The 14,056-nt window shown below is 47.6% G+C and overlaps 4 protein-coding genes across 4 annotated transcripts; 1 reads left to right on the top strand and 3 right to left on the bottom strand.

The window, feature by feature from the left end:
• Window positions 1–549: 549 nt before the first annotated feature.
• Window positions 550–1,692, bottom strand: ATNIH1004_007818 (uncharacterized protein; the record flags this gene model as incomplete). The annotated part of the gene is made up of 1 exon (XM_033572434.1): window positions 550–1,692. The coding sequence occupies one exon, from the start codon at window positions 1,690–1,692 to the stop codon at window positions 550–552; it is 1,143 nt and encodes a 380-aa protein (XP_033425749.1).
• A 1,569-nt stretch (window positions 1,693–3,261) lies between these two features.
• glfB (UDP-galactofuranose transporter) lies at window positions 3,262–4,759 on the bottom strand (the record flags this gene model as incomplete). Its single annotated transcript, XM_033572433.1, has 6 exons — window positions 3,262–3,630; window positions 3,682–4,089; window positions 4,144–4,361; window positions 4,420–4,425; window positions 4,490–4,563; window positions 4,626–4,759. 6 exons carry the CDS (start codon window positions 4,757–4,759, stop codon window positions 3,262–3,264), a joined length of 1,209 nt encoding a protein of 402 aa, XP_033425748.1.
• Window positions 4,760–8,416: 3,657 nt separating this feature from the next.
• Window positions 8,417–10,350, top strand: ATNIH1004_007816 (protoporphyrinogen/coproporphyrinogen oxidase; the record flags this gene model as incomplete). The annotated part of the gene is made up of 6 exons (XM_033572432.1): window positions 8,417–8,499; window positions 8,567–8,636; window positions 8,698–8,778; window positions 8,840–9,190; window positions 9,285–9,710; window positions 9,769–10,350. 6 exons carry the CDS (start codon window positions 8,417–8,419, stop codon window positions 10,348–10,350), a joined length of 1,593 nt encoding a protein of 530 aa, XP_033425747.1.
• A 1,425-nt stretch (window positions 10,351–11,775) lies between these two features.
• ATNIH1004_007815 (uncharacterized protein) lies at window positions 11,776–12,511 on the bottom strand (the record flags this gene model as incomplete). The annotated part of the gene is made up of 3 exons (XM_033572431.1): window positions 11,776–11,961; window positions 12,032–12,274; window positions 12,341–12,511. 3 exons carry the CDS (start codon window positions 12,509–12,511, stop codon window positions 11,776–11,778), a joined length of 600 nt encoding a protein of 199 aa, XP_033425746.1.
• Between the last annotated feature and the right edge of the window lie 1,545 nt (window positions 12,512–14,056).

Genomic DNA, 14,056 nt, shown 5'->3' with positions numbered 1-14,056 from the left:
CATAAAGTGAGCATTTCAAGTACTGTATCATTGTATATGCTAGTCAATATATAAATAGTGAGTGAAATGATGGAATGGAACTCTATTCTTGAGAACTCGATCTTCTTGATTTTGTAGTATCTCTTTCACGTAAGACAGAGTCTGGGTGGATTATATTAACAGATGGAAAGATGTAGGGGAAAAAAAACCACAACCCCATCAATTGAAGACCAACAAGCGAAATAACACCTTTTGCTCTGAAATATAACAAAGGCCGTCGTAATAGAATAGATATAAACCAAAAAGCAGCGAAGAAGAAAAAAAAAAAAAGAAAAGATATCACAAACATCAGAATTCGGATAATTACGAGCAGTGAGAAAGGTCGAACCGGAGCGGTTGGCGGAGATCAGGGAGGCCGTTCGAAAGTCTGCTGATCAGTAGATTAAGCGTTGACTCGATGGTGACATAAGCCGCCCTTTTTAAAAGGGTGTTTTCTTTTCTCTTGCATTTTTTTTTCTTTTTTTATCGTCACTTGCTGTCGTCGAATTCATTCTTCGTTAGCTGAAACCACTACGCATCAATCTCCATCCCCATCCCCATTCCCACGCCGTTGCTCAGCCCGGCGCTTCCGCCATTGACCGGCTGGGCACAGAGAGTTTGTAGAAGGGGAAGCCCTGCATCCACAGTGCTTGCCGATAGTATGTTGTTGTGATTTTGGTCAAGGGGGCGAGACGAAGCGTTCAAAACATGAGTACCCTCGAAAACAATTGGGCTGGATCGAAGGTTCTGTACCGCATTCTCCCAGGTAGAACCCACGAGCTGAGCCTGAGTGAGATCATCATTTAACAGGTAGAAAGCAGCGTGAGTTCCCAGCCCAAGGGGCGTGACTGGTCGCGCAGCAACGAGATAAGCATTCAGGGCTCGGTTTTTCATGAGGATTTGGCAGTCAGACATATACCCGGAAAACTGTCGATCGATATATTTTTTCCAGCCACGCACCGCGGCCGCAATATCGTCATCATCAACACCAATTCGTTGCCAGCTGATACCAAGGAGGCGAGTCGCGTCATCGACCAAAGGCTCCCCTGAAGTAAACGGATTTGAGCGGTTTGCGGCATTGAGGTGACGGCGGTTGTCCTCGTCGGTCGTTTCTTGCATTCGTTGAAGCGAAGAAATCGCGACATCGTCGTACCTGGGAGCTGAAGGGTCAAGGCGCTGAGACTTGCGGCCAGCGAAACTTGACGAGCCAGAGTTCGTCGCCTGGATAGTAGAGGTAATTGCTGTAGTCTCAACCATCTCTTCGTACCAAGTTCCCGTCTGGCTTTCGGCGGAGAGCGCCATCTTCGTACGGGGGTTAAGAAGAACCATGCCTTCTCCGTATATTGGTTCTTCTTCCTTCTGCGCAGACACCGGTGCGGGTAGAATGGCTGCGCTGGGGGCATTCAGAGCTTCTTCAAAGGCGGCTTCATCACGCGACCTCTTGCGAGATGGCTTTCCGGCAATGGGAGCAGACATGCCGAACCTCCCGAAAGACGATGGACCAGTACTTGACAGACCAGTGTGATTCCTGAACCCATTCGCAAATAGAGGGTTCGAGGTAGTATTAGGTGCCGAGTCAAAATGGCGAGGAAACGGAACAAAGGCGTGTTCCTGGCGAGGGGATAGGACCATGGCAGGGCCGTCAGATAGGCTGTTGAGTAGCATCGGGCACATCGTGGTGGTTTGTCAGACGGTATATCAGAAGTGTTGCAACTATAGTTACAGGGAGGGAGTCCGATCTGTTTGTGTCAAGTGAGCTAGAAATGAGAAGATACAGGAACCTATGAATGACAGAGTCCAATGCCGTAGAAATGGAGCAGAAGCTAAGTCAAGAGCTCGGCGCAATAGTTAGCGGAACTATCGCAGACGAAATGCGAACCACGAGGAGTCAAAAGAAAGATCGCACGACAATTAGAGTGACAATGTTCAAGGAGGGACGGAAGGTAATGGGAAGGATGGACAATGAAGATACAAGGGGAGGTAGGGAAGAAAGAAGAAGAAGATGAGGAGCACAGAGGCGATCTAAGGAGGTGAAGAAACAAGAACGAGCCACGGGATGAGCGGGAGAGGAAGAGAGCAGAAGAAAGGCGTGAGAACGAAGGCGACGTCGAGCGAGTGCTCGGAGCTCCAATCGATGCGATGCAGAGAGAAAGGATTTGCCTGCCTCGTTACCAAACCGTACCGGGTGCGGCCTCCCACTCGGCCACTATTTCCTGCATGCGACGCAGCTGCATACCATACCGTACAGTATGGTCCAGGGGGCTCCACCGCTTCCAGATCGGCCAGCAAGGATCCACGCATTATTGGTCGATTGCTGGGCAACCATCATGAGCGGACCCGCAGATCCTGCCGCGTGCGATTGGCCAAGTGGTCAAGCCTCGTCCGCGCGTCGGCCCTCCTAGAAACCCTGCTAGCGCCACTGACATCTTTCATTCGCAGATCCAATTCTTGAAAGCCCCATGCCGTCAGCCAGTGGTGATTGGCTCTGACAGGTGATCCGCTCACCCTTGGCCAAGATTGGGAACGTCGCACAGCCGGTCAAAGCTGAGACAAACAGGCTCTGGGCAATCGGAGGTATGTGCTAACGTGGATATCGGTCATAGTTTGAATCAAGTCTATTTCGATCAGGATGTAAGAGAAAATGAAATAACCTATAGTAACAGAAAATAAGGGAAGGGGATGGCAAGCATTAGGGAATAAAACGGGAAAAAAGGGATGGTGAACACCACATCCCACACCAGAACCCTCATGGTAGTTTTAACAGGACACAAATTTTCGTCGAGCCAAATCGCAAGCAATATAAGAGAAAATGCATGTAGGTGATACCGTAAACAAGAAAGACGAAATTGACCTCCAGACTGAGATCGCAGTCATATCAATCCATGAGATGGCACACAAGAGGGACCATCTGGCACAGGCAGCATTTCCCGCATGCGGCCGCGCTTCGGTTCCCATCTCCTTGGACTTCCTCATATGAGGGACATTATCATTTAATTTAAAAAGCAGTATGCGGCCGTCAAAAGGTTTATAAGAGAGGCCCAAATATAAAATAGAACAGAATGTGGAGGGTGTTGGTCGATCCGGTGACATCCGTCCAGCGTCTCGCATTCCTGATACCTTTTAACGCATGCAGGAAGCACCCCGCTCGCTTCATCACGTCTCTCCCATTGTGCAACGGACAGCGGATTATTACTAAATTCGGATGCCGCAGGCTTGCAAGGATATCGACGGGGTTCAATACCCTTATGCGTTTCCAGAGCTGGCTCCACCAAGCATGCCCTTCACGCGGTCCATAGATTCGGGAGCATAGTTTGGAGCCATGGAGCCGATGAGCAGGAAAAACATCAGAACAATAGCGCCGATGATGATAGATTTCCGTTGAGCTGGATGGGTAGCGCCATATTCGGCCCAGGCACGGTTGGCCTGACCCGCATAGTCCTTGAGCTTATCGCCACCAAGCTTGTAGTACACGAGTCCGATGAGAGCAATCGAGTAACCGAAGAACTGCGTGGCGGTGACGGGGGTGTTCCAGATCATCATGGATGCAGCAACCAAGAGAATATCTTTAAGAACCCCACAGAGCGTCATGACTAGGGAAGAAGTTTTGCCAATCTACACGCAACCATTAGTGGAAGAGATAGTGATGGGAATAAGACTCCATACCAAAAAGACAACAGAAACATTCAACAAGAAGGCAACAACGGCATTAGCGAGCAACGTCCAGGTGCCAACAGAGTAGATATGGTTCATGGTCATATTGGGAGCCTCAATGAAGAGGGCAGTGATGCCATTCATGACGGCACATACGGGTGCGAAGTAGTAGAGAGAGACCAGAGGGTCCATCTTGTATTCGGCGGAGCTAAGCAGGCGCTGGACCATAACCAGGCGAGTAGCCTCGAAGACAATACCACCAAGCTGGAAGAGGAACCCGATTAAGACGAACTTCAGCTCGCCGATAGAAGCAATAACGACACCAATGACAATAGCGGCAACATTTGTGAGGACCTTCAGGTTGACGGGAGCCATTCCCATGCCCCATGTAGCCAGCAACACGGCGACCGGTGTAGTAGCCTAGACGATACAATGAGCGAAGAACAGGACCAATCGAAGACCGCGCATGCATACCTTGAGCATCTGGATGAAGGCAACACTCAGATACAGATAGGTCACATTACCGCAGATTAAACTCAAGCTGAAGAAGAGACCGATGGGAACAATAGCACGTAGGTATACCCGACCCGTCATCTTCACAGTTTTCCGACCGTCAAGCAAAGTAGTTGTGCGAGCAAGGATTTGAGTCATCAGGGTCGCGAATGCCAAATGCCATGTCGTAAGGAAGATAGCTGGACGGGGAGAGTTAGGTATGAGTTCAATCATGACTTCTGAGGGACAGATACATACGAAAACCTGCACAGTAGATTGGTTAGCTATCCATCATAGCGAATAGTCGCATTCGATAGGCTACACTTACGGAAAGGGGCTTGAGGATTGTCAAGAATTTTCTTGTTGAAGAGAATGACACTTGAGCTCAGGGCAATCCAGACACTGACGTCGTGTCAACACATCTAATCCATCCGTCGTGGATGAAACGCAGGCGAAGTACATACCTCACGTAGATAGCAGGATGGAAGGTCGGCTTGGGAGGCTCCGACTTCTCGGCGGCAGGGTTGACGGTGGGCAGAGCAGGTTCCGGACGAGAGACCTCGCCGGAGGTCCTGGCCTTTTCTCCTTCTGAGCTCATTGTGAATGTGCGAGCTTGGTCTGACAAGAAGCGTTGGAAATCGAAAGGGCGCGGCCGTAAAAGGCTGCTTTGGCTGAACTGCGCAGAGGCCACGGGGAAAGGTGAAAGAAAAGAAAAGAAAAGAAGGGAAGAAGGTGTCAGAGACCTGGATAGTCCAAGAAGTCAAAAGAAAGCCGAAAAGAGAGTGAACGAGTGAGATGAGAGTTGGCCAGTTAGAAAAGAAAAGATGAAACGAAGTAACAAATGGTGGAGGAACAACAATGAGGAGCAATGAAGTGGAGAGGGAAGAGGGAAACAAGTACCTTCTGGAGGACGGCTGGATGGACTATGGAAACGAGGGACGGAGGAACGTATTTTTCTTTTTTTTTTTTTTTCCCTTTGAAATCGGGTCGTTTATCTTTGGAGAGGGGAGGAAGGATAAGCGATCTTTTTTTTTTTATTTTTTGTTGGATAAAGTTGCGAATGCGGGACGGCCTTACGCATTAGGGTAGGTAAGGTAACTTTCATTCTAATGATTATTACCAGGTGATGACCTATTATTACCTTAGTAATAATAGTGCTGGTTTTAAGGGGCGCAAGAACCAGGGAGGAAGAAAGAGAGGGTCTGGATCCGCATCAACCAGAAGACCGTAAGAACTAAGACGTATGAATCGTGGCCAGGATACAATGTGTCGTTCGTTGAAAGCGCCAGGCTTAGTCTTCTGTCCGGTGAAGGATCCTATTAGGCAGGCTTTCCTGGCTTCGAACCTATACTAATCGTAGTCGTAGTACTAAGTAGTAGGGACTGCGCACAGCCAATCCCAAACCAGTGTGTCCGAGGAAATTAAATCTAGGTCGAAAGTCAAATGTTCTAATCCCAATTACTTTCTTGTCCATGGTGTTCCTCATTTAAAATTATTATTAGCACCAATTTACCCCATAGTAAGAGGAAGACTTGAAACACTGCCAGTGATTCTGACGGGGAGTTACGAGTGAAGAGTGTCTGGACTGGATAGGTGGAGACAAGAGGGGCGTAAATGATGTGGGTATCAATAGATCGATAAATGAGGTTCTCAGTGGTAGGTACAGGTACCTCTTCGTAGGTAGGTATACGGTCGTGTACTTTGTACCTCTTTGTGCCTTACATACACCCACGCCTCCCCGAGAAATTACCGTCGAGTTGCTACTGGTACTGGACTGGCACTTGCGAAGGGCGGTGGCTATTCATCAATGGCTTCCATGACTTCAATGTGCCCAGACTGGTTGTTATTCTGTCTTCTTAAGATACCAGATTTTTCCTTTCCCAAAAGCCGGCCACTCTGCTTGTTTCACGGAGGATGTACAATTCCCGGCCATCAGTTTAAATTGCTTCGAATATGGAGCTCCACTTCCATGGTCCCAGACTCCCAGACTCCGAACCTCCCCGTGAAACCAATCTTCATCCATTGGTGCTTGCGTGGGGCAATGCAATACTTAGAACTTCTTCAATCTCGTGGCAAGTACCTAGTATTGGTGTCAATCTCCAGGGTCCACTTCTGGCTCTGTTGCCCCTTTTCCGTTCGCTCTGACCTACGCAGTATTCTTCTTACTCTCTAGGTCCCTCTCTTATCTCATTTTATTTTATTTTGTTTACAATAATAGCCAAAAAATTCTTTTTTTATAAGTCATGTGGCAATTGACTTCAGAGACAAATACGAAGTATTTAGTCATGATTTATGTACGGCATATAACTACATATACGGAGTAGATATGAAAACAAATTCGGTGTCGATCAGTTTGTATGTATGAAAAAAAAAAAAAAAAAAAATCATATGTTAGATCAAGTAGCCTAAGGATTACACTGCAACATTAGAGTGTTGATCAAAATTAACACCGCCTTAATTGGCACTACATGAATTACGCAAGCACGCCGCTAGCCAAGCTCACTTACCCGCGTTGAGCGGCCACTTGTCCATAGCGTTGCGGCAAAGGTCCCCTGCCCAGTGGAGCATTCGGCGATCGAATGGTAGAATGCTCGTCGCCAACACCTTGATTCAGTAACGTTTTAAGAAGTTGGTTACGTTTCTCGTTGGTCTTACAGGGGATGCATGACCCACGGGGGTCACAACGGTACTCGGGATGATACCCTTTTCTGTCCTTACTGCAACATGTACTCTACAATCCAGGTACGAGGAGCATAATAGGGCTTAGCTGTGTAGAAAAATAGAAATTCATCAAGCAGTGAGAGCAGAGTCTTGTTGGATCAAACCTGATAACATAAAAATGAGAAGAAACAAGAAAAAAAAAATTAAATGAAGGATTGAAATAAAATGGAATAAAAATCAAATTAATTAATTGTTAACAAAAGAAAGACCTCAAGCATTTACCTCCAACTAGATCCTTCCTGTCTGGGGGTTTAATTGGTCTGTGTCGGATAGGTCCGTCATCCTGGCCATCTTAATGCTGATAAACGTTTTTGCGGCTTCTGGAAAACGACTCGGGATCTTCTTAGGATTTCCATTTCAAGGAATGACAATCGGTGGAACTACGAATCCAGTCCTGGCAAATCTGATGGATCGAATAAGGGATGATCAAGTGTCCTGAGTGCTCAGGGTGCAGAACAGGGTGGTTCCTCATAGATGGAGGTACTGAATACTTACATACTCCGTATATCGGAGCACATACATATAGTAGAGTCGTCGTCATCCTGTCAGACAAGACAGTGGGCGAGAAATGGTTAATTAGACAGTAGTTACACTGTGTACGGAGTAGATAGCGATATGGGACTCGACTCGTATACCAACAGGCAAAGAGTATAGTTGTCTCCATAGACTACAGTAAGCTAAGAAAAAACAGCAATTATTATGAAGCAAATTTGTTCCTCCTGAAGTAGATAGTAGGATACTTAAAAGCACCAACTGAGGGGAAGTAAAACTCCCAATCCCCCAAGTACCTGCCAAGAGCAACGCAATGGTGCTTACTGATGAGCACAGATGGTACGTATATGTGAAGGAGATCAGGGATACTGCATTTAAAATGATTCATGATAAGCAGCAATATAACCCAATCGCAAATTGCTATGTATGAGGTAAGTCCGTGTGCGCTACCAAGTACGTATACTATAATCGGTTGACTGCCTATCAGATCCTCATCGTTACCAAACGGGATGTTACCTAAGTATCTTAATAGTAGGAACCAACCAACGAACGTCTGCTGTTCACCAGGAAGATAGGGGAAACTGACCTACTCCTATCCAACCAGATCGTAGAGATGGGGTGGATGGCATAAAGGGGTGGATGGCATAAAGCCGTTGACTATGGCCATCTTGATATATACTTACTTATATCGCCGCCTGTCTTTTTTTTTTTTTTTTTTTTTGAGTTTAGGGGTTTATTTTTTAATTTTGACGTTCCTGGGTTAGATTTGGCTTTCCCCTTTTCCCCTTTCTAGGGTACACACAGCACGCCTTCCATTTTATTGCTCTGGCTCTTACTAGGGCCTAAACTTGAAACAGAATACTCCCCACACCGGTGGACGCTGGCTCTTGTCACGTTTTGTTTTCCCGACCGTCTGCAAGACACCCAACTTTCGCGACCTCTCTCCCACCGTTCTTCTACCTTCTCCTCCTTAACCACTGTTCGCCCCCCATTGCTGCTTCTTTAAATACTGCAGTCTCTTGCAGCTCCATAGATATTTTCTATGCTTAGTCTCGCCCGCAAGACATTGAATCGCGTTCCAAGCTTCCAGGATATCCTACAAGGCAGAATGACCCACCCAGATATGTAAGAGAGAATCTCTACTTAGGGGTCCGCCGAAACGACGCTAACTTCGCTTTTCCTTCAACTCCAGCTCCGTCGACGTTCTCGTCATTGGTGCAGGCCCAACTGGCTTGGGTGCTGCTAAGCGTCTGAACCAGATTGTACGACACCGGTCCTTGTAATTGCGCAAGGTCAACGACCTCAAGCTGATTGTTCGCGCAGAATGGCCCCTCGTGGTTGATTGTGGATAGCAACGAGACTCCCGGTGGTCTTGCTTCCACCGATGTTACCCCCGAAGGATTCGTAAGTCCTATCTCAATTATCTCCGGGAAAAGGCGACAGGACTGATCTGATCTGTTGGTAGCTTTATGATGTCGGTGGTCATGTTATCTTCTCCCACTACAAGTACTTCGACGACTGCATCAACGAGGCCCTCCCCAAGGACGATGACTGGTATACCCACCAGCGTATCTCCTACGTCCGCTGCCAGGGCCAATGGGTTCCCTATCCTTTCCAGAACAACATCTCCATGCTTCCCAAGCAGGAGCAGGTTAAATGCATTGACGGCATGATTGATGCTGCTCTTGAGGCCCGTGTGGCCAACACCAAGCCCAAGGACTTCGACGAGTGGATTGTCCGCATGATGGGAACTGGTATCGCCGATCTCTTCATGAGACCTTACAACTACAAAGTCTGGGCTGTGCCGACAACTAAGGTGAGTCGCACAGTCGATGGATAAGTTGTGTTGGACGCGGCCACTGTTAGCCGCCACAAGGATATAAAGGTTGCTAACCAGACGGAAACTCCAGATGCAATGCGCTTGGCTTGGTGAGCGTGTTGCCGCTCCCAACCTCAAGGCTGTTACCACCAACGTCATCCTCAACAAGACCGCCGGTAACTGGGGCCCCAACGCTACTTTCCGTTTCCCTGCACATGGTGGTACTGGTGGTATCTGGATTGCGGTTGCCGACACCCTGCCCAAGGAGAAGACTCGCTTCGGTGAGAAGGGCAAGGTTGTGAAGGTCAACGCCGGCAACAAGACCGTTCAGCTTGCCGATGGAACCACCGTCGGCTACAAGAAGCTCGTCTCCACCATGGCTGTGGACTTCCTCGCCGAGCAAATGGGTGATCAAGAACTGGTTGGCCTCACCAAGCAGCTCTTCTACTCTTCTACCCATGTGATCGGTATTGGTATCCGTGGCAGCCGCCCTGAGAGAATCGGTGACAAGTGCTGGGTAAGTCGGATATTGTAGCACGTATGGATACACGAAGGCTAACCTGTTGACTTATTAGCTGTACTTCCCTGAGGATAACTGCCCCTTCTACCGTGCCACTATCTTCTCCAACTACTCTCCTTACAACCAGCCTGATGCTTCCAAGAAACTGCCTACCTTGCAGCTCGCAGATGGGTCCAAACCCAAGAGCTCCGATGCTCAGGACGGCCCCTACTGGTCCATCATGTTGGAGGTCTCCGAATCCTCCATGAAACCTGTCAACTACGAAACTCTCCTGGCCGAGTCGATCCAGGGTCTCGTCAACACTGAGATGCTCAAGCCCACCGACGAGATCGTATCCACCTATCACCGCCGCTTCGACCATGGCTACCCCACCCCCTCTCTGGAGCGCGAGGGTGCTCTTACTCAGATCCTGCCGAGACTCCAGGCCCAGGATATCTGGACCCGTGGTCGCTTCGGTAGCTGGCGGTACGAGGTCGGTAACCAGGATCACTCTTTCATGCTGGGTGTCGAGGCTGTGGACAACATTGTCAACGGTGCTGTCGAGCTCACACTGAACTACCCTGACTTCGTCAACGGTAGACAGAACGCCGAAAGGCGCTTGGTTGATGGCGCTCAGCTTTTCGCCCAGGGCCAGTAAGCACTATGCATCTGCACTAATGTGTCCTGGTTAATATTGAATTAAGGGGGGGAGGTTAAAAAACAATTAGATATAGGATTACGGACAACTGGAGCCATTGATTCTTTTTTCTCTTTATTTGAAGCGATATTCGGGAGATATTTTGCGGGCATTTTGTGTTGATGTCACCTGCAAGAACTAGATTTTCGAGCCAATGCCTTTTTTTTTTTTGTTCTTCAATTTCTTTCTCTGTTTAGAGTTTATACAGACGGTGCCCTGCATTCTTGGCTGTGCTTTCATGTCCATTGTCTCATTTTGTGCAAATACGCATCATTCGTCATTGGTGATCAACAGAAGTATCCGGTGGAGTGATTGTATGCCATGAATAGATTAGCGCATGACCAGACAGTGATAAATGCATTAAGATAATTGATCTATGGTTCAATGGTCTTTCTCCTTTCGGTGTTCACTTTAAACTCCTAAGATGCCACTAAACTATCATTCAGATGACATGTAACGATAGCTGGTTCCCATCTGCCAAGCATGAACCTTGCTACTAGTGTATGTAGAAAGCACGGAGTATGGCGTATAAACCTGAAACATCTGTTTCATCTATTCCAGGGACAAAACAACACTGAGACTACCGAGGTCACTCACAGTAGAATGATACTTCGCGCATGCTACTATGTTAATTCCTATGGAGTATTTGATATGTAAGGAGTACATATGGAATAAATACACCTATCTATCTACCCTGGAGTACATACTCTGTAGAGTGGATAAACCTGATCAGGATCCCTGTCACTCAATACTCTGTAGGTAGCTATCGTACGGAGTGCCGAGGAAAGACTTGGGTAGAAGCTAAGCTAGGGTGTAGGATAGTCAGAATATCATTACGTTGCAAAGGACACGAGGATCGACGGCGTGATGGTTTCTTGCTCTACTCCGTATGGAGTCCTCGCGGCCAGAATGGGAAGCAGGCACATGATGGCCATCACAGTTTCAGTGGGGTTGGGGACGCGTAACGAACGAGCTAAGCGGTGAGGCAGTGCGATTAGCATTATACTAGCAGTTCAACCTACTGAATCGAGGACACGTATCGACTACGTACGAAGTACTACTTGAAGTACTACTCTTAACATGTAGTGCGCCAACGATCTACTGATTCTTCATGTTGGTGGAGTCAACTGACAGTTTGTACGGGCGTCCGCGGGTAGTCCGCCACCGTGCCCATTTACGAGATTGGCCATACTGTTCAATAATTCTAATTTTTTTTTTTTTTTTCATTTCAAATTTTTTTTTTCTTTTTTCTTTTTTGGTCCCTTTTGATAGCATCTGTTGAGGGCGCAACTCCTTCCTGTTTAGATAGGCGAAGCGAAATAGAAAGCAGCATCTGCTGAACAGAGCAAGATGCCTCTCCAAGCAGGTGCCGCCGACAAGTCCAACTTATTCGTCTCTCTTAATCTTATTTGCGCGTCGATACCATTCGCCCAGAGGTGTACGTCTCATCAATGCTAACCCGAAATCATAAATAGTATCATCACGCTCATCGTCAACCTCCGCCACCAGGCGATCCACATGTTTCTGGAATTCGACAGCTTCCGCCAAAATAGAATCAGTCAGGTCTTTGTCCTTTTCAACTCATTGCGTCAGTCAAAATTCAGACAATCACCGTAAGAGGCCAAGATAGAAATATTCGTACCGTCCCTGGTTGGCTACTTCCATTCCCATGTGGAGTTGCTGAACTCCCCTGTTCGGTATGTGTCGATGCGTTTGCAGGTACCAGCGAGTCTTGGGCAACAACCGAAGATGCATAGGGACTATCTGCCGCTCCGATGTTCGTAGCCATGCAACGCTGTCGAAGAATTGCGGAGGCGAAGGGATTAGGCCGTAGCCCTTGAGCACGTGGGCGAGGGCGGACGTCTGTTTTGTTATTATTTTCACCCTACAACGGTGGTCAGTATCATATACATGACTGAATAAAGGTCTTCACGACGGAAGGGGCACCTACCTGCGTAATCGCGGCCTGTAGATAACGACCTCTGGGCTGTCTCTTCCAGTGGTTCGTGGGCGAGATCTCAGCATGGTCACCTTCGAGAGCTGATGGGCTGGTGGCAGGATTGGTATGCAGGCTGTCTACACTAGCTCTCCTATCGACGCTTGTCTGTGTAATTTTGACCATCTTTGATCTCGTCAACCCCCTGGTTATCTACATAGTTTAATACTTTCGTACTTACTTTTCTTATAGGACCTGTGCAACCTCTTCCGAGCGATTCTGGTCTAGAGCTATCGCGAGAGCCTTTAGTTGAAACTGTAGCTCTAACAGGGTTACATGCTAATTGCTGGTTCTCCCGAGACCTGTCTTTCGACTCCTTGTTGGTAGAGTGTTTGTCACTTGCACGATCTGCCGATAGGGTTTGCGACGGGGGGAAGTTGGCATTAAAGCTCTTTCCCTTTCTTGCTCTCTTTGTTGTAAGGTCGGCCATCGTGAATGCCTGCAGTGCCCTTTGATCAAGAGCAATTTCCGTAAGAAGTTTGATAGATGGTGTGGTTACTGAATGGAACTTGGCAGGTCGGTCTGAGTGAAGTATCTTGTTTGTTCTATTTGATATAACGATATCTCTGAGGCTTCCTACCAATCAAATCGAAACAGTTAGCCTTTTTTGCCCAATCGAAATAGTGTCCATTGCATGGGTGTCCAGTACCAGTTGTGTTTACTTCTCTTTGGCGATGACCACTGTCAGAGAGAACCTTGCGTGCTGAAAAGGGAGGAGGAAGAGAAAAGCTACTGAACACAGCTCTCTCCCCAAGGGCAACTAGAGCCTGTGGTAAAGCAATATTGCCACGTGGGGACCTGAAGAATATTATCTCTTTTTCATGGGGCGTGTTCAGAGAGAGCTGCCAGGGAACCAGTGGCTCAGCGTGAAAACTGGAGTGGGAATGGTCCTCCAGTGAATCATGGTGCGTCACAACATGATATGCATCTGGCAAATGTTTGCTTAGCGGATGACTTAAGTCACTGTGTATGGCCTGAACATCATATAGAGCATAGGGCTCACCCTTAGCAAATAGGCGACCAGAGTCATTGCATAGGGATGTTTCAGAGGAGTCAGGTTCAACCAGTGTAGAACCGCACACGGTATCACGTTTCCTCCAGTCTGTCTGCAATTGGTCTAGAATCGAGGAAGACTTAGATTCACTACAGTAGCCTGGGTCTGATATAGTCAATCGTGCAAAAGAATAGAGAAGGGACTGATCCGAGTCGATGGATGTTTCTTGACTCCCATAGTTGCTGATCTTTTCTACATCCTGCTGCTCGCCCGTCGAAGGTAGAGAATGGCGAGCAAAAATACTCTCGAGGTGACAGTTAAGGTCTTCCTCCTCAAGGGAGATACAGGTTGGTTTAAATCGAAGCATGGGTATAGGTATGTAGTATCTCTGCTCGATTGGATGCAGGATATAGAGTAGTACTTCGGAATAGGCAGCCAACAAAAAAGAGTAGTGGAAACTACTAGTACGTAGCATTGAACGAGTTCCCATTTAATCGACATTTAAACACAGAAATATGGCTTGTCTAGTTTCTCAGCTCTGTTGGGAAAGTCCACTTCAGTGTCAGGAAGGAGCCATTCTACTGATGGATGCACTGTATATTTCTGTTACTGAGGGTCTACAACAGTGGATGAGAAGAGAGATGTTTTATTTTGTATATACACATCTTCATCTCGAT

The sequence above is a fragment of the Aspergillus tanneri genome, assembly GCF_003426965.1.
Source record: "Aspergillus tanneri strain NIH1004 chromosome Unknown AapTan_7_pilon_pilon_pilon, whole genome shotgun sequence".
NCBI lineage: Eukaryota > Fungi > Ascomycota > Eurotiomycetes > Eurotiales > Aspergillaceae > Aspergillus > Aspergillus tanneri.
This window is presented reverse-complemented; position numbering and strand designations above follow the sequence as displayed.